Source organism: Dromiciops gliroides, chromosome 1 (genome assembly GCF_019393635.1).
Source record: "Dromiciops gliroides isolate mDroGli1 chromosome 1, mDroGli1.pri, whole genome shotgun sequence".
Lineage (NCBI taxonomy): Eukaryota > Metazoa > Chordata > Mammalia > Microbiotheria > Microbiotheriidae > Dromiciops > Dromiciops gliroides.
Window position 1 is genome coordinate 739,402,659 of NC_057861.1, and position 20,885 is coordinate 739,423,543.

A 20,885-nucleotide genomic window follows, 5' to 3' on the forward strand; every position below is an offset into this window, starting at 1 on the left:
ATGCGTTCCAATAATTGACTTGGCAAGTAGAAGATGGATGAACCATTCTTCACAGTTTGTTTGAAAAAGATCTTGGGGGCAATAGGTGGTGCAATGGATAGAGCACTGGCCTCGGATCCAGGAGGACCTGAGTTCAAATCCGGAACACTTACTAGCTGTGTGACCCTGGGCAAGTCACTTAACCCCAATTGCCCCCCCCCCCAAAAAAAAGAAAAAGATCTTGGGGTTTTAGTGGACAGCAAAATCAATATAATAAGGTGATAGGGTAAATGGAAAAAGAAAAACAAAAAACAATGAATCCTGGACTGCACTGAGAATATGCCTGACTTCCAGGAATAAAGTACTAAGTGTTGTTCAGAGTGTGTCTGGTGTATTGTGTTCAGTTCAGGGTACTACATTTTAGAGAGAACATTGATAAACTAGTAGAAAAAGTCAACCCATGATGACAGGCCTTGAAACCATGGAATATGGTGATCAGTTGAACTAGGGACATTTAGCCTGGAGAAGGCTGGGGACATTGGATAGACTGGTTTCATAACTAGGTTCAAGCTTTGAAGGGCTTTCCTTTTGGAGTTAGAGGGATGAGAATTATTTGGCCCTCAAAAGCGAACCAGGAGCAATGAGAAGCTGCAAAGAAGAACATTTGGTTTTGATGTTAGGAAAACAAAAATTAAAATGAAAAAACCCTTCCTAACAACCCTATCTTCCTGAAAAGGGGATGATCTGTCTTGGGAATCAGTGGATTCCTTTTCATTAGGTGTCTTCAAGTAGATGCTCCATGAACACTTGGAGATTCATTTTTTAGGTATGGGTTGGAATGGATGGTTGCTGAGATCCTTCCCAACTCTGGTAGTTCAGTATTTTATTATTTTCCAGTTACATATAAGGATAGTTTTCAACATTTGTTTTCATAGGGTTTTTAGTTCCAAATTTTTCTCCCAACTCTGTATGACTCATTAGATTGTAAACTCCCTGAGGGCAGGAGCTTTCTTTTGCCTTTTTTTTTTTTTTTGGTATCCTTGGCACTAAGCTTAGTTGGTGGCACATGGGAGTTGGAGGCACATTTTTATAAATTGATTGATTCTAGGATTCTGAAATTTTTTCTACAATCTCCACAGAACTGCTTAAGGAGTACCTAAGCATATGACTTTATGCAGTGGGATACACTCTGTTATCTCACTTGGGAGAATAGTATTCTTCATAAATTCCTTTGAATTGCCTCTTGACTTCTGGCTTTTCACTCTCCATTGTCTTTGTTTCTATGTCCAGAAAGATTGAACTGAGGGAGAAAGTCACTATATCATCTTCATTGAGTGAACAATAAACCCATGGTATTTAACCTCTGTTGAGCCCAACTGTTGAGTACAAGGAGTTGGAACTGCCAATTCAGCAGACATTTACTAAGTGCTTACAGTATACAAGGCATTCTAGTAGATGTTGGATGAAATAAAACAAAACAAAAAAATCACATAGTTGCTGCTTTCAGGGAGTTTAGATTCTTGAGTTTATTTGGACCTTCTGGTGTCTGTGACCTTGTCATCTCCTAGTTTTCTTTCTACCTGTTTGACTTCATCTCCTTTACTGTCTCCCCTACGTGTGCCTCAGGGATCAGTCCTTTTACCCTTGGTAACCTCACCTACTCCCACATTTTTGACTATCACTTTGTACAGAAATAATTTACAAATCTAGGTCTTCACCTTGACCCCAGACTCAAAATTCTAACTGCTTCCTCAGTGCCTAATCCCCTCAATCTTAACATTTATGATGGGTCTTTTTTCTATCAGGCACTGTGCCAGATTCTGGAGCAACAAAAGTAAAAGTGAGATCCACCTGACCTCAAGAAGCGTATGTTGTATTTGAAATATACATATATTCATAAGATAAGTCAATGTGAAGTAATTATTGCAGTGATTTTGTGGTGGAATCAGGAAAGACTTCCCAAGGAGGTAACATTTGAATTGACCCTTGAAAACAGAGAGGGGTTTCAAGACACAAAGGTGAAGATGGAGAAAATTCTAGGCATGGAGGATAGCCTATGCAAAGCCACTGAAAGGGGGGAAGGAGTATGCATACAGAGAGCAGCAAATAGACGAGTTTGGGTAGAGACTAGATTTTGTAATGGGGAATAATGAGCAATTTTCCTTGAAAGAAAAGCTGAGACACGGGTGTGCTGGTAAATGTTTAATAACTGGGTTTTCCAGTAAGGAGAAAAATGTATGTAGACCTACTTTTAAGTTCAAGCTATATTACTACAACTTTCTTAAAGCTAAATAAATAATCAATGAGACAATAAATTAAGCCCTATTGTATAATGATAGCTGGTTTCTGAAATGTAATTGCTTACACTGAAAATTTATCAATCAGCCTTGTGAGCCAGTATGAGCTGGCTCTCTAGTGCTCCTGTTGGAGGTTCATATGTATGTCGTACTGACATCAAAAAGGATCCTATTGCTCTCCTAAAACAGATTCTTCTCTGACATCTTCGTCCGTAGCATTTCCATTCTCCAAGACTCAGTGCTTCCCTTTCCCATTCCCTATTTCTACTATCCAGGGACCTTTGGAAAGATTGAGCTTCTAAACCATCTCTCATCCTCATCCCCACTGTCTGTAGCCATTGAACATCTATAAAGCCTTTGCATCCTTTGAAGTGCTATATAAATGCCACCGGTCCTCATGGGAGAACCTGGTTTCAGTTGAAGAGAGGAGGTGAATGGAATACCCTTTGGAACAGTGGAGGATGTTGGGAGGCTGTCGGTTAAGCAGAGTCCAAGGACTCTGAAGTGCAGCATTGCATAGCCATATGATGACTTGGAGCACGGCCATGACATTGTAGGGGTGATAAGAATAAGGGTAAGTATTCAAAAGGACATGTTTTGGCCACAGTATTATGATAATTAGTTTCCATGGAAATATCTAACCTATTCTGGGTCCCAACACTTAATCATAACTACTAATATTTATACAATATTTACTATGTGCCAGGCATTGTGCTAGGCACTGGAGATGCAAATACAAAGAATGAAACCATCTCTACTTCCAAAAGATTAACATTCTACTTGGAGACACAGGAGCATAGATAAAGTGAAAGAATTCAAACCACCCTGGGACACAGGATGTCCCAAAAGTCTTAAAGCAGTTTTAAGCTTTAATAGCTATTAAGCTTACTAAAACTTAATTAAATAGCTTAATTAAATAGCTATCAAAGCTTAAAACTGCTCTTAAGACTTTTAGGTCATTCTCTCTATTCAAAGTAGTTAAATACAAGGTCATTTCAGGGGGAGGGCACTATAAGCAGTTGAGCAGAAGATCAGAAAAAGCTTCAGTCAACAAGAATTTATTAAGTACTTACTGTATGTCAAGCAAGGTGGTGTCAGGAAGACTATGAGTTCATATTTGGCCTCAGATACTTTAGCTGTATGACCCTGGGCAAGTCAATTTACCTCTGTTTGCCTCAATTTCTTCATCTGCAAAATGAGGTGGAGAAGGAAATGACAAACCACTTCAGTATCAATGCCAAGAAAACCCCAAATGTGGTTATGAAGCATTGAACATGACTGAAATGAATGGACAACAATAACGTGTCAAACACTGTTCTTAGTGCTAAAGATGCAAAGGAAGGTAAAAACACAATCCATGCCCTGATGAAGGTTGCATTCTATTGGAAGAGACAAGATGAAAATCACTCCAAGTAGACAGAAGAAACTTTGTGCCAGGAAAGCTTCAGCAGCTGGAAGATCCTAGCAAAAGCCTCCTACAGAAGGTAGGATTAAAGCTGTCTTCAATGAAGCCGCAGCAGCAGTGAGAGGAGGACTGTCCTAGACACGGAAGACAGTTGGTGCAACGTCACTAAAAGGGGAGATGGAGTTTGATGAATTGCAAGGAAGCCAGTGCTGGGGGATTATGGTCTGTGGGAGGGAGAAGTTCAAGAAGACTAGAAAGGTAGGAGGGGGCCATATTGTGAAAGGCTTGTAAAGCCAAACAGAGCATTTGATATTTGATATTGGAGGGTCAAATAATAGGGAGCCAGTTGAGTATATTGTGTGATCTTTACGAAGATCACTTTGGTTGCTTTGATAGTCCAGATATGCGGTTTGTCACAAGACCTGAGTCCAAGTCCTCCCCACTCCCTGATCATTAGGCTACCCAGTCTGTGCTGTGGAGTAGCTGGCTCCCTCACCACCCCCAAAGCATCATCTATTGGCCAACCCCTGAACAAATGAACAGATCACTTGATCAAAGGGAAACACGCTTCCAGATACCCCAAATAATCCTTGGAGACCTTTCACAGAATGTCTTCTTTCTCCCCTTCTATCCCTCTGTCCAATCTCCTATAGCCTTGCTCCCTCTCTCATATCTGTTCTGGAGTCTAAACCTCCCAAACTTGTAGACGTACAGAACACGCCTTTGTCTGCCATCTACTTTGTGCCAGAGATAGCTGAAGGTACAAAAGACCGGATTTGTAAATAGAAAATTCATTCTAGCATGGAGAGCTCACTGCATCTTCCCAGGGTCAAGATGAGGACAAGTTAAAGGTTAAGGGGATGACTAAATACTTTTTCTTCTGAGACTTTGACTCTTTGGCAAACCCTCACGTAAGTGAAGAGGAGGACGACAAAGAAGGGAGCTGCCTTGTGTTATTGCTAGGGCGATGACATCCACCATGTAAATTATGAAGGCCATGCAGGAAGGATGCTTTGAGTCAGGGTGAATCATTAGAGCAAAGTCAATGCCTACCTTGGAAAACTTGAAGCTAACCTACATACAGAAGACTCCTACTTGGTCTGAACAATGGGATCATGTGACAGGATTCAGGTGTGGGCCTCGTTTGCTGGGGGGATGCTCATTAATGTTCTCTGATGCCCTCCTGAAAGGTATTGAAGCATCCCCATTGTTCCAAAGACTAAGCTAATAATTAGAATCTCTACATTTCCAAATGGTGACTTGTAGTGGGAAGCGGTAATGAGACAGGCAAGAATGAAACTCCCCTGATGAGTGCCTATCGAGAGCATGCTTGCATGATGAAATAAAAGGAATTTTCAAAAAAAAAAAAAAAAGGCATTGTCAATTCAGGATAACCTGACTAATAGCTATTTGTTTAAGAAACACCACTGAGAAAATGTGGTTCCAGGAACTATTGAAACCCGCTGCACATGCAGTACAGACTGTGTATGTACTGCTAAAACCCTGGGAGATCCTACAGCATGCAAGTAATGATGGTAGGAGAAAGGATAAAGGTTTTTTTTTTTTTTCTTAAAAAAAGAAGTGGGCAGCTAGATGGTGCAGTGGTAAAGCACCGGCCCTGGATTCAGGAGTACCTGAGTTCAAATCCGGCCTCAGACACTTGACACTTACTAGCTGTGTGACCCTGGGCAAGTCACTTAACCCCCATTGCCCTGCAAAAAAAAAAAAAAAACAACAAACAAAAAACAAACAAAAAAAAAACAAAAAAAAGAAGTGTTGGGTTTTATTAATATGTTGTATTAACCAAGATCCCTGGGTAGCAAAGGAGTATCTAGAATGTCTTCCCAAGCCCTAGCTCTTCCCTTGCTGGATTAATTCCTGTCCTTTAAAGCTGAACTCAAAAGTTGGATCCTCCTCCTTAAAGTCTTCCTGGACTTTGCATCAATAACAATATTTCCCTATGTGTTTCATATGACGCTTTAAAAAATGTAAAGCACTTTGACAACCATAAAATACTTCTCATCATTATTGTCATCATTGTTTTCATCATCAGGGGTTAGAAGTTGCCAAGAGGCTGCAATAGTGTAGAGGGAGAAACAGCAGCCTGAGAGTTCCCCAAATCTACTACTATGATTGTGAGTAGCCTGCCATTTTGTTTTCTGGGCTTCATTGTTTATTTTCCATCTATAAAATACCCGGGTTAGACAAAATGATGTCAAAGGTCTGTTCCAAGTCTGACAGACTGTGACTTGTGATGCCCTGTTTCCTCCTGATCCAAGGCTCAGGAGAAGTCTCTCAACCATTGGCCATGACTTCTACTCTTCAAGAACTGTCCCCAAGGGTCATATTAGCTGTTGGGGACCCTTATATCACATGATACTTTGTACCTTCTACACGAGGCTTTTCTTGATTCCTCCAGATGCTAATGTCTTCCCTCTCCAAATCCCCATATTTATGCATTTATTTTATATATAATTTGCATATACTTGTCACTTATAATCTAGAGGCTTGAATGTAATCTACTTAGCTATCTCATTCCACCTTGGGTTAGTGCTAATGATTACAAAGGTTTTTTGTTCATTTATTTTGTTTTGTATTCCCTCTCAGCAAGCCTAAATAAGCTTCTTCTTGACTTCCACTATCAAGTAGAATGAGTCATTTCCCCCCTGTCCATGATGACCCATGCCATCATGGTACGTCTTCTAGGAAGAAATTTTCTAAGGCATCCCCAGTCCTGTGTACACACTCCAAAGCCCACAGTTATTCATCCACTCTATTCTTGGGAAGTTGATTGAATGAAGTCACTGGCTACAGAGCCACTAACTGACCCTATGAGTTTTGATTGCCCCAGGTTATCTCAGAGTCTTGAATTATGAGACCATTTTAGTTCCTCTCTTATCCTGGGCTCAGGGGTTTCTGCTGTATTTGTTTACTGCTGTAAGATAAGTAATTCCACCATCTACTGTTATTGTGCTCTCCCTAAGTCAGGGAGAGCCTGACTCAGGTGATGTTGTTTTCTTTTATGATTAGTCTCTTAGCTTCCATTAAACCCTGCTGGTCCTTGAGCTCTTGGGGCTTGCTCAGTTCACCTGGACACTTAAGACCCTGGTGCTCCCTTTTGATCCAGGCTTCTGTCTCGCTCAAGGTTTCTTCTCTGCAATCATGACCTTTACATGTGACCTGTTAGTTTCCTGCCTGGTGCTGGTTGGAGGCACTGATTCTGTTGCCTTTTTTTCTGCTGGGAGCTTTATCTTCTAAATTAGGTTTGATGGAGTTAACTGTTTAGAAACAAAACATACTTTCTCCACCAAAATAAATAGGTGATTTATTTTTGTGGCAAAGTGGAAGCTTGAATAAGTATAGTTTGAAGGAGAAGACCCTGTTTAGTTCATTCTCCTATATCTTTTATTGCAACAAAAAGTGTGGTTTTTTTTCATCATAGGGTTATAGCTCATTTTACAGATGTGGAAACTGAGCCCTATTCTATCATAGTAGCTAGGTGAGTATTTAACCTCTCTCAGCCTTAGTTGCTTCATTTTAAAAATAGCAATCATAATAGTACACCTACTTAGCAGGGCTGTGGTAAGAATCAATTAAGATAATAGATGTAAAGCACTTTGCAAACTTTAAAATGCTATGAAATATTATTACTATTATTATTATTGCCATTATGTGCCATTGCTGAATTCTAGGATGGAATTAGGTGGTGCCTCCTAGCCCATAATTAATGAGTAGGGTGATACCAACCCTATCAGCATCTCAGCACACAGTTGTCATTCTTTGTAGAATACTGAATAGCTTAACTGAAATAAATGGTCAAAGGCCAGAGATGGTATTTCTCAAATCAGGAGTACTTCTTTAGCAAGTAAATAATGGTAAAGGAGTAAGTTTTCATAGCTGTCCTAGTATTCCATAGATTAGCAGCAAAACAAAGAGCAACCTCTCTTCTGCCCTGAAGTACCTTTGTCATCTGTCCTTGGTAACGGTTTGGAAATTTCACAAATTTGAGATCGCATTTGTCATGGTGATCATTGAGCCATACCCTCTTATAAGTCTGGATGCCTGTCTGGGCCAATCAGAGGAGGATTGATCAAATCCACTGATTCGAAAAATTAAATGTGAATAGCTGAGACCTTTTCATTATTTCCTTTTTTGTTTACTAAACTTGGAGATAGTCATAAAAAAGGATCTTATCAATGCTAGCAGTTATGGTTATGTTCCTGGTATAAGCTGTTGAGTCAAGAGAGGAAAGAGGGAAGATAGTTAGTATTCCAGACTAAAAAGGGGAAGAATTTTTTTTCTCATCCCTTACCTCTTACTTCTCCCCTCCCACTCCATATCCAATCAGTTTCCAAATCTTGTTGCATCTATTTCCTTCTTATTTCCTCATATCCTCTTTACTAATGTCACCATTCTCATTACTTCTTGCCATTTTCCAGCCTTCATTACCTATTACTACAACAGCCTCTGAATTCATATCGCTACCACAAATCTCTGCCTATTTTGATCCATCAATCCACACAGCTTCCATAGTGATTTTCATAAAGCATGTCTCTGCCCTGGTCACACTCCTCCTCAAGAGGTGCCTTTTCAGAGGATTTCTGCTTGGAATGCTCTCCTTTTCCATGTGCCTTTCTTTAGCTAAGGGGCCACCCTCTATGCTTAGCCTTTCTCAGTTTCTCCAAGTGGTTTAATTTACTTTCCCAAACCATGTATATCATTTGAATGTATTTTTCATTTGTTTATGTCCCTCTCCAGTAGCAAGCAAATTTTTGAAGGATAGGACTGTCTCATCTTTTTCTTTGTATCTGTGTTTGAGGTTAGAGTTAGTTAAGTAGATCTGAGAATCATCAGCATAGAGATGATGATTGAATCCATGGGAGCCGATGAGACATAAAGAGAAATAGTCTAGAAAGAAGAGAGAAGAGGACCCAGGATGGAACCTTGGAGTACCTCCATCAAGTGTAACCTGGGTGAGGATCCAGCAAAGGACACCAAGAAGAACTGATGAGATAGGTAGGGGGAGAACCAGCAGAGAGCAGTTTCACTAAAGCTTACAGAGAAGAGGGGATCAAGAAGTGGCTGATCCATGGGGTCAAAGGCTACTGAGAGGTCTGGGAAGATGAAAACTAAGAAAGGATCACTGGATTTTGCAATGAAGAGTTCACTGGTAAATTTGGAGAGAACAGTTTCAGTTCAATGATGATGTTACAAAGCAACCTGTGGAGAAAGAAGAGAATGAGGAGAAGTGTAAGCACTAGTTGCAGATGGTCTTCTCAATGATGTTAGCTAAAAAGTGGAGGAGAGTATTAGACAATAGCTAGGTGGGGATAGATAAACACACATGGGTGTATTTGAAGGCAGTAGATAAAGAGATAGTAGATGTAGAGATTAAAGATTAGGGGAAAAGTGAGGATGATAGTGGGGGTAGCCTACTGAGGCCTGGGAAAGACCTTAATTAATAAAGGCCAAGGTCACCCACTGTATCTTGGGCTATGACAAATTGTCTTAACTTTTGTCTTGCCACTGGACTTTGATGAATAGTAGAGACAGTGATGCTGATAACTTTGTGCAGCTCTGCCTCACTTTAGTCCAATTTATAATCAAGTCAAGACATCACCATCATGATGTCATTAGTCTTTTTCAAGAATGAAAGACCACTACCACCACCAACAAGGTTTCTAAATTTCATACATATGCCTGAAAGACCACAATACAGAATCTAAAGATTTCCATAGGCTCTCCTGAGTTGTATCCTAGGTATGGAATAATACCATGACATATTTTATTCTGTTATTTATAATTGGAATTCAAGTGGTTATATCATGTAGTCCAATGATATTATACCCTGAATTTAATATTAATGTCAGCCTTACCAAACAGTTTAAGTGTCTTGGGGATGGGAGATTGGGTAGTGTTAGAAGGTTGCTTACCAGAATGTTTGTGAAAGCCATAGTGATCATTTTGTGAGGTATGTCTGAATATTGAATCTGGCCCAGGTAGCTCAGTGGATGGAGAACTGAAACTAGAGTCAGAAAGATCTGAGTTATCCTCTGATATGTATTAAGTGTGTGTGTGTGTGTGTGTGTGTGTGTGTGTGTGTGAGAGAGAGAGAGAGAGAGAGAGAGAGAGAGAGAGACAGAGAGACAAAGAGAGACAGAGAGAGAGAGACAGAGACAGAGAGAGACAGAGGCAGAGAGAGACAGAGAGACAGAGACAGACAGAGACAGAGACAGACAGAGAGAGACAGAGGCAGAGAGAGACAGAGACAGAGAGAGAGAGAGAGAGAGAGAGAGAGAGAGAGAGAGAGAAGACCTATCAAATCCCGAGGAAGCCACATCTGCCTCAGTTTCCTCATCTGTAAAATGAGAATAAAATAGCACCAAGCTCCCAGAATTGTTGGGAGGCATATTGACAATTTTGGAACAAAATTTTACTCATGATTTAAATAGGATAAAAGAAATTTACTTCCATTTCTCCCTCCACCCTCTGCAAAAAGCAAAACCCCAGAAATCCCAAAGCATATGCCTGTTTGGTCTGTAATTCCCAGACTCAAACTTTGCTGAGCACTTTATTCTACAGAAGGTCCCTACAGGGATCCCCTGCTTCTTCCACAGTAAATTAGCTTGGCCCTTGAAGAAGATAGCTAAGTGCTCCATGCTGATCTCTTGTGCAGCTTTCTAATTGTTTTTTTTCTTCTGTATAAAGACAAAATGAATGTTTGCAAGGCCAGACAGACTGAAATAGAGAGATACTAGAACAAAGAACAGTTATGAGTATAGAGATATCTTTACCATGGGAAAGTAAGGGGCATCAGGGAGCTTACATAGCCTGCAATTTAAAAAATATATATATCCTAATAGTGGGAGGGGTCCACCCTTCTCTGTTTTGCTGCTGTTTCTTGTGTTTGAAAAAGTGATCCAATGTGCTTCTTCCCTTTATCTCTTTCTGTCTCTAGCTTGGAGAGGAATTCAGAAAACACTTAGCCACCCTGTATTTTTGCTTCTTATTCCATCTCTTGGTCATTTTTCTTTTGGCCTAGAGGCTCAAAAACTACTTTGCTATTCCCTCTGACCTGGGATATTGAATGTGCACTAGGAAGAATTATTACTGGGGTCCACTAGGACCCCAGGAAAGGTATCTATTATTCTGTCCTTCCTTCCCTGATGTATTTTTGTGTAAGTTACAGTCTCTTCTTTTCTTCCCTATATTCTATGTATGTATGTGTATGTATTTGTGCATGTATATATATGTATATATTTCTCTCTCTTAAACTTTAGCCTTCTTCTCCTATCCTCTGTGTATTTGCCTTTTTTCTCTGAGTGTGGTGTATATGATTTACTATTAAAAGTTATTGAAGTAGGCTCCAAGAAACCTCCAAATAATGCCTAGGACAATTCCTAGACCAGCAAAACCCCCAAAAGAATGGGCTGAGATCATTTTCCAGCCAAAGACAGCTTAGAAGATCAGCAGGTAGGGGCTGCTGTGCTGGGGCAGGAGTGGAGCCCAACCTCACAGTCATGCTGACACAGACTCAGTCCCAGGCAGGCTGAGTCAGGGAAAGAGACCCCCCAGAGCCTCTGAATCAGCTGCAGGGTCAGTGTCATCTGGAACTAACTCATGGTCTGCTGAGAGGGCTGAGCAGTTGGCAGGGGGGAGATGATAGGGGTCTCTGCTGGTGCTGATGCAGAACTTGGGGTTTTCATCCCTGCTGGGAACTGGGAAATAGGCTTGAGTGGTGGTGAGAATTGATTATGAAGGGATAATATCAATAAAGCATTTATTTTTTTGTTGGTCAAGGATGGGGAGTGTCTTGTGTCTGAGGCTGGATTTGGGCTTGGGTCCTCTTGGGTCCAGGATGTGTACTTTGTCCACTGTGTCACCTAGCTGCCCCATGATGACATTTTTAGGGTAAAATTGAGGGGTGAGAGGCATGCACTGGGGGAAGAGGAAGGGCAGAGGTAGCATGGGATGAAATCCTACATGAAAGAAACAGGAAAGGGCTTATGGAATGGAGTTGGGGGAGAGATGGGGGAGGATCAGGGCAGTAAATGATCCTTACACTCATCAGAATAGGCTAAAAGACCTTAATCTCATCAGAGTTAACTCAAGGAGGAAATAATTTATGCACTCAATTGGGTGGAGTAATCTATCTAACCCCACAGGAAAGTAAGAGGCAAATGGGATAAGGAGGGAGGGACAAAAGAAGGGAGGGCAGATTGGGGGAGGGTACAGTCAGAAGCAAATCCCTTTTGAAGAGGGATAGGGTGAAAAACATAGAAAATAGAGTAAATATCATGGGGAAGGGAATAGGATGGAGGGAAACAGTAAAGAATAGTAACTGTGAAAAAGAGAAAAGGAAAAAAATTGTACAAAAACTATTTATAGCAACTCTTTGTGGTGGCTAAGAATTGGAAATCAAAGGAATGTCCATCAATTGAGGAATGACTGAACAAGCTGTGGTACATGATTGTAATGGAATATTATTGTGCTATAATATAAGAAATGATAAACAGGATGATTTCAGAAAAACCTGGAAAGACTCATGAACTGATGTGTAGCAAAGTGAGCAGAACCAGGAGAACATTGTGCACAGTGACAGCTTTATCACTCTATGAGCAATTGTGAATGACTTAACTGTTGTCAGCAATGCAATGATCCAAGACAATCCGAAAGGACTAATGATGAAACATACTATTCACCTCCAGAGAAAGAACTGATATTGATTGAACACAGACTGAAGTATGCTATTTTGCACTTTCTCTTTTTTTTACTTGTCTTTTTATGTAAAATGACTAATATGGTAATGTTTTCCATAATTGCACGTGTATAACCTATACTGATTGCTTGCAACCTTGGGGAGGGGAGAGGGGAGGGAGGGAGGGAATGATAGAGGGATAGAACTTGGAACTCAAAACTTTAAATAAATAAATAATGAAAAAAGTTATTGAAGTCAATTGTTTTTACATGGAATTGGGGGAAAATAAAATATTTTTAAAAAGAAACTTACAAATTAAAAAAAAAATCTGATTGAACCAAGTATTATAGAGAAGAGTCCTATGTCAGGGGCAGCGAGGTGGCACAGTGGATAAAGCACTGGCCCTGATTTCAGGAGGACCTGCGTTAAAATCTGGCCTCAGACACTTGACACTTACTAGCTGTGTGACCTTGGCCAAGTCACTTAACCCCAATTGCCTCACCGAAAAAAGAAAAAAAAAGAGTCCTATGTCAAAGAAACTCAGCTTATATCCTTTTCCTGCCACTGTAGGTATCACCTCTGTGACTTTGGGCAACAATTTTACCTCTCCAGGCCTCAGTTTCCTCATCTGTAAAATGAGGGGCCATGTGCTCAATGATCTGTAAATTCTATTCCATTTTCAAATCTATCATCATATGATGAACTTTCCCAATACAACCCATTTTAATATACATTTTAATTGTTTGCTTAATAAATTTATACACCTATTTTCAATGAAACGCTTGTATGAGTCAGCTGTTAAAAATACATCACACTGGGGGCAGCTAGGTGGCGTAGTGGATAAAGCACCAGCCCTGGATTCAGGAGTACCTGAGTTCAAATCCGGCCTCAGACACTTGACACTTACTAGCTGTGTGACCCTGGGCAAGTCACTTAACCTCCATTGCCCAAAAAATCATACCAAGATATACTCTTTGTTTGTTTTTTAGTGAGGCCATTGGGCTTAAGTGACTTGCCCAGGGTCACACAGCTAGTAAATGTTAAGTGCCTGAGGCCGGATTTGAACTCAGGTCCTCCTGACTCCAGGGCCGGTGCTCTATCCACTGTACCACCTAGCTGTCCCCAAGATATACTCTTGCCAGATTTGGACAGATCCCTCTGGTCTCTGCCTCTGGAGCATTCTTGTTCCCTGGAATGCTTTTCAAGGGCCACCACCTTCCAAACTCTTATAATTGTTAATGTTTCCCCTCCTTGCAGGTCTTTGCTTTAAAAAAAGAAAATATATATCCTTGTCTGTGTGCATGTTTTTGTGGCCTAGTAGAATAGAAGCCCTTAGTGGGTAGTGTGGGGACCAATTTTTAATTGAGGAGTGCTAGGTAAGCGGCTCCCCGCAATATTGGGGCAAGGAAGGAGACCGGCAGCTTCCCTCAAAACAGAACAAAATTTATTTTAACAAGAATGAACTTAAAAAAACAAAAACACAAACACAAACAGGATCAGTAGGATGAAGGGAAAAAGGAAATACAATGGGAAAGGGAAATTATAATACCTGAAAAAATACCACCGCCTAGGAATCAGCTGAAAATACTCAGCAGAACACTGGTCGCTTTCCAGGCTCCACCTAGAATGCCCAATTCTCCTCCCCCAAACCTAGAAACACCCCACACAGCCCCAGCCAATGGGATGGCCACTCTGACAGTCACATGACTGCCCTCACTAGGCTTTCAATCATTATAATTTTGCCAGGCCCATGTAGGCATCAGCGAGTGGTGATGATGTGAGGTGCCAGAGCCCTGGCAACAGCTACAACCAGTGGGTGGAGCATCGTACGGTTTGTGAAGCCCCAGGTCAGTGCGTGCTGAGGCATAAAAACCTCAAATAACAATTAATTCTTTACAGTAGGGATGGCACCATTTTTATCTTTGTATTTCCACACCCTAGTAGAGCAACTGTGAATAACTTAACTACTCTCTGGCACAAATTAGGTACTTGTTGAGTTTAACTTAATTTAAGAAATAATTATATAAAATCTTCACTATCTAACGCAATGCCCATCTCTCAGTAGATCCTTAATAAATGCTTGTAGAGTTGAACTGAATTACTTAGAAGTTACTTTTTTAAATGCTAGATTTAAGGAATAAATGTATAAGATCCTGAGTGTCTAGCATGATGCCTTGAATACAGTGGGTGTTTAATAAATGCTTGTTGAGTTGAACTGAATTACTTGGAAATTGCCTTTTTAAATGCTAGATTTAAGGAATAGATGTATAAGATCCTGAGTGTCTAGCACGATGCCCTGCACACAGTGGGTGTTTAATAAATGCTTATTTAGTGAAAACAGAATTATTTAGAGGTTACCCTTTTAGGTTCTAAATTTAAGTAATAAATGTACAAGATCTCAAGGATCAAGCACAGTGTCTGGCGCATTGCAAGTGCTTAACATGGGCTTGATAAATTGAATTAAAAGCTAAATGAGCCCAAGTATACAAGGCTTACCAACTGGATATCAAAAAATCATGTGTCTGTGAGAGGAACTTTGCTGCCCACTACCCACCCTTTATGTTCATGTCATTTTCATACCCATAAGCTAAATGAATAGGACTCCATGTAGCATGACCATACTTGGTGAACCCATGAACACAAGAATGGAGAAGCACTTTTTACATTTGGTCCACCAGCCTCTGTTTTCTCTGGGCTCTCTCTTGAATTCCCCTTCCCATCCAATTGCCTTGCTGTCCTGACCTTATGAAGGTCTCAGATGTACACAGAGTATTTCTAAAACCACTCAGTGCCTTTGGTAGCCCCACAAAAGACTGTGTCCCTGTTGGTTGGTACATCTGATAATGTGTCCTCTTCTCTCTGGGTTTCCCCTGAGTCTGTGCTTCTGCAACTATACCTTCTTTTCTGAGGCCAAGACCTCAAGGGGATGAAATGAAAACCATTGAATGTGGTTTCTGTCCTCAATGGCTTCTGATTGCCCTCAGTCTTAAATCAGAGCCTTGCTCTAAAGCTTTCTCATTGCTTTCCTGTGAATGGGAGACTTACCAGGAACTGATCAACATCGTTCTGGATCCTGCAGCTCTTTCTTTGAAGAAGTCTTTCGCTCTTATCTTGAACCCTCCTTATTTTGCTCTTCTCTTTTCTTTTTGATCTGAGAAAACTGTTCCTTTGCTCCACAAGAAAGATCTGTGTGTGTATATGGGTATGTGTTATGGGTCTGTATGTTGATGCGATTATGTAATCCTGAGCAAGGTCAGGTCCTGGTGATACTTTTCTAAGTGAGTGCTATACATACAAGGATAAAATCATGGGTGAGAAGGTTTAGAAACTAAAAGAGTGTTTGGCAGTAGGGGTAGATGCAGCTTCTCATTGAGGTGCCAAGATGGTGGAGGAAATGGGATAAGGGAAGCCAAATGAAAAATTAATCATCAAATTCCCAGTGATTTCAGGAAAAGAGCAGTTTGTGATCCTGGGGGCCATCTTTGTTTTTGAGGTAATCATGCTGAGATATTATGCTTTAAAAGACAAGAAGAGGCAACCTATCAACAAGAGGGATATCCTTTAGCATAGCTTTCTTCCTCTCCCTCCATAGCTCTTAACCAGGATCCCACTAGAATGGTCTATTTGATAACATGATAGGCTCCCCAAGGTCAAACAATTGAATGTCTTTCCATCAGATTGTGTTTGAATGGATGTTTGTTTTTCATTAGTTCCACAGTCAAGCCATATGAATTGTTCCTTTCCTTTCCTTCTCCACCAGACTTGAGCTACAACGAAGGATGTCTTTCATATTTGGACAACATCTCATCAAGCCCTCCGTGGTGTTTCTGAGGACAGAACTGTCCTTCGCTCTCGTGAACAGGAAGCCAGTGGTACCAGGACGTATCCTTTTTTGAAAAATCTCCCAAAGCTGACAGACCCAAAGAACCCAATAGTGGCCTCTTCCGAAGAACAGTAAGAGTGGCTTTTTTCCCTTTGAGGAGACCAGGTAAGATGTTATTCATATTTATTCTGAAATCAGTCATTGGAACCAGGAACATGGTTGAGCGGTGTTGCAGAACTTCTGAGAATAGTTGCTTAGCAACTGTGACCTTCGAGGGAAATTTTCTACTGACCGTTTCACTTATCAGATGTATAAATAAACAGGTGCTTCTACAAGTTATCTGTGTAACTTAGGCTTTACATTTCTTCACTGTGCTGGGAAATCGATGGTTTTCTTATGATACCTTCAGTCTTTTAATTGCTTCTTTCAGGATGGTCTTAGTTTATATTGGGTGTCAAAATGGTGGCAAAATGTGTGATTGTTTTTGAGTAAATTTCATTTGTATATTTCTACTAGTTTATACAGAAGGAGATCAAGGAAGTAAAAAAAAATAAAAATTCCTACAGATAGAAAAGAAAAAAAGGGAGATCTTTCTGATTCTTTTCTAAAAAGGAAAAAATTTAGTGGGAATAAATTCTGTTTCTGGATACCTGTCACTGGAATTCTCATTGGTAGAATTTTTTTCTTTCCATCTACCTGTTACGGACAAACCCTTTACTTCCTCTGACTTTGGTAGGAACCATTGCGGTGGGATTTAGGGATTTGGCCAAAAAACAAATCTCACGGTTTATTTTTATTTTGTCAGATGTACTACTAAGTAAAGATGTGCCTGTGCATTTTATACCCACTCCCTAGATACACATTTCCTTCTATCAACCTGGCTAAGTAAGGGGAGAGGGAGGAGAGTGTGACAATGTACAGAATTCCATATTGCAATATAAATGCTCATCTATAATCTATATTGTGATTTTTACTTAGAAATTAGCCTTAAAGAGAAGTGTTTCTCATTACTTTACCCTGATCGAGATGCTGTAAATAAAGCTGATATGGTTATTGCCAAGTGAGATGTTTTTGAAACTTCTGTCTAGGTTGATTCCTTATTTTTCACTCAGAAAAAAAGAAACAAAGAGACCCATAGACATTCCATTCTCTCCTCTGAGGTCAATATCATTTTAGAAAGTGAGGCACACCTAAATGGGATTTCTAGGCTGTGCCCTAATTAAACTGTTTGTCGATTGTCAGTAGAAGCTTTCAGAACAAAAACTAAGAATAGTAACAGTGACAAAGTAGACTTGTACAATTTACTATTGAAAAAAGAAAATTGTTTGGAAATATATTTTAAAGCTATATTGAGGGTAATGAAGTTGGGTGACTGATCATATTTTTTATGTTGTTTGTTAGTTATTTTAGTCATGTCTGACTCTTCATGATTTCTTGGCAAAGATACTGGATGGTTTGCTGTTTCCTTCTCTGGTTTATTTTACAGATGAGGAAACTGAGGCAAATAGGGTTAAGAGATTTGTTCAGGGAGGAGTATGTGATCCTGAAGCTCACTTCCAGATAGTGAGATCCTTCTTTCTTAATGGTAAAAATCAAATTCTAAAGTTTTATTTACTTTTTGTGTAGAATTTTATGCTTAGATATGTAAATTAATCAATTTTGCACATTGGTGATCTAGATCACAGCTCATCCACACCTTCTTATTCTGTTTTTGTTTGTTTGTTTGTTTGTTTGTTTGGGTTTTTTAGTGAGGCAGTTGGGGTTAAGTGACTTGCTCAGGGTCACACAGCTAGTAAGTGTTAAGTGTCTGAAGCCGGATTTGAACTCAGGTACTCCTGACTCCAGGGCCGGTGCTCTATCCACTTCGCCACCTAGCTGCCCCTTTCTTATTCTGTTTCATGACTGTCCACATGCTATTACAAATCCTTTGCATGGCCATGGTCCACTCTGGCCATGGGTTTCTCCTCATATCCTTTGACTTTTTCCATACATCTCCAATGGAGATTCCAATAGGGAATCTTTCTTTGTCTCTATACAAGGTACCCACTCCTTTTTTTGGTCCATATTTCCCGATTACAATATCCTTCATGCTGTCTCTCTTACCCAGTTCTTCTCTGGTAATTTGATACAGCCCACCATGTACCTGTTGGATGTTCTATGCCTAGGAGTCATGAAATATTTTGGGAGTGCAGGATCTATCTCAAACATGTTGCTAATTGAGTGCCCAGAAACCTGCCAAAACTCTTACAGGATTGTTTTAGTCATGTATTCTAGATATCCTTTAAACCTCATATTCTTTTGTCTTTCTTGGCACAGTTATCACTGGAGTTATTCAGTATTTATTATTTTCCAAAGCTGTACCATGAAGTATGAATGTATGACATTGTTCCTCTTCTTTTCCCTCTGCCATCTTCCATTCACCCCTATGTACTAAAGAATCCTAATTTGTCCAGAGTTATGCTGCAGTTGGAGGCAAAGTTAATTAGAATTTAGCTCTTATACTATGCCTTCCTTCTTTCTTTCTTTTTTTTTTTTTTTAGTGAGGCACTTGGGGTTAAGTGATTTTCCCATGATCACACGGCTAGTAAGTGTTAAGTGTCTGAGGCCGGATTTGAACTCAGGTCCTCCTGACTCCAGGGCCGATGCTCAATCCACTGTGCCACCTAGCCGCCCCTATGCCTTCCTTCTTTCAGAAATGCCTTATCACTTAGTCAGGCTGTTTTATGTGGGACTGTATGGGGTTTTTTTCCAAGAGGATGATGAGATCAGAACATTTAGAGACAGCATGCACATGTAGTCCTACTTCCCCATTTCATAAATCCCCAAAACTGCTGGCCAAAATGTATTGGGGAAAACATCTGGGGAGGGAAATATCCAAGTATATCTATGTCACCTAAAGAGGAAGAACCATTAGCTTTCATTTCACTCAGGGCTGGTTAGTAGCCAATCAGCATTAGATCTGAAAGCTCCACCATCTTTTTCTGTTTGGGTTTGCTGCTGGGCTGTCCGTATTATTATTTAATCTTCCTTCTCACTTTTCCCCATTAGATTCAAGTTGATTTTTTAAAATGAGTTTTAGGTTTTATTATAGAACACGGTCACCCAAGGTCTAGGAGAGTAATATACCTGGAGTGTGGTTTTTCTTTTTTATTAGTTAAATGTTTAAATAGATGAAGAAAACTCATCTGCTTTACTTTGACTTATCTCCCTGAATAAAATAACCGAGATTCAATGCTTATAAACTAGTGCAAATTTCAACATCTTACTTATTATGCACTCTCTTTGTACAAGAAGTCTGGCAAGAACAGGTGTATTTTTTCAAGTTATTAAAACAATTCTATCTGTTTTCATTTTGTTGCAAGCCTATGACATTCCTTTTTCTTTGGGGACCATTTTTGTTTTGATGAAAAAAATAAAATATTTATGCTTGTGAATTCAGGAGTCAAAGGAGTTTGGTTTAAATACCTCTTCACTATAGGTGGCAGCTTTAATTGACTTCTCACTAAGGTAGAAACACAGGGTGTAAGGGAATTTGGGATGGGAATTGTGAATAAAGAGGAATCAACCTTAATGCTTGGGATTGAGGGAATACTAAATTGTGGAGAGGAATCTGCTTTCTCTAGTTAGGGATGAAATAAACATTCCCCTGATTTTCAGCTTACAGAAAAATGACAAGGACTTTCATTTTTACAGTGACTTCAGAATACCCATAATAAAAGTGAGTTCAAAGACTTGAGGGGGAAAATGTCATGTATGTGTTTAGAAGAGGTGTTAAAATCCAATGAATGACTGTCCACAGGGAGAAGTTCACGGTTCCTGGCAACGGATGTCACTTACCCGTCTCAGATTCTTCATTCTTTGTTGGAATCTGTTTGCTAGCTAGGAGTAGCTGTCAGAAAGGGGAGGATGTTGCTAGTTTTTGCTTATGAATCCCTGCCAGAGACTTTGGTAATCTTTTAGACTAGTAACAGAAATTATTTCAGTGAGTCTAGAGAAGATGTGGGCTTGCATCTTGACCCTTTTATTCCATTAAAAAAAATCAATTATTTTGTCTGGCTACACAATTGTCCTCCCAACAGGAAAGAACAATGGTAGGGTAGTGACTTGTGTCAAGACCATTTCTCTCTGTGCTCCAACACAGAGATGAAAAGGATGAAATAACAATAACCCAACATATATTAAGCCTTTACTGTGTGCACCACACTCTGGTAACTGCTGTGGGCGCAGAGACCAAGACACAAAATAATTCCTGTACTCAAAGACTTTGCCTTCTAATGGCAGTAAAATAATGATAATAAGGATGATGATAACCTCTATAACCACAACAACTAGTGTTCATATAACGCTTCAAGATTTGTGAAGTACTTTATCTCTTTCAATCCTCACAAAAAACCCTGTGGGTTAGACATTCTGGAGAGGATGTGAGTGCCTAGCAGGCTCTTTCCTCTTTGTCTTCATTTCTCTAGTATCCGGTTCAACACTTGGTGCTTAGTAGGTGCTTAATAGAGGCTTGTTGAATGAATTCTCTCTCTCTCTCTCTTTTTACAAATGAGGAAATTGAGGTCCACAAGGGCACACAGCTAGTGTCAAAGACTGGAGTCAAACGGAGACTGTCTCTTGATCCGAAAAGCACTTTTCATTATGCTTCTTCCCCTCTGTGGTAGAGGTCTGTCACTGTATATC

The 20,885-nt window shown here is 40.0% G+C and overlaps 1 protein-coding gene across 1 annotated transcript in view; it reads left to right on the forward strand.

The window, feature by feature from the left end:
• The window catches only part of FHIT (fragile histidine triad diadenosine triphosphatase), a 1,715,999-nt gene that overhangs the window by 703,370 nt on the left and 991,744 nt on the right, over nucleotides 1-20,885 (forward strand). The window contains exon 4 of the mRNA XM_043975945.1: nucleotides 16,140-16,261. Within this exon, the coding sequence (XP_043831880.1) occupies nucleotides 16,159-16,261 (103 nt within the window). The 5' untranslated portion in view covers nucleotides 16,140-16,158. The remainder of the gene's footprint in view (nucleotides 1-16,139; nucleotides 16,262-20,885) is intronic.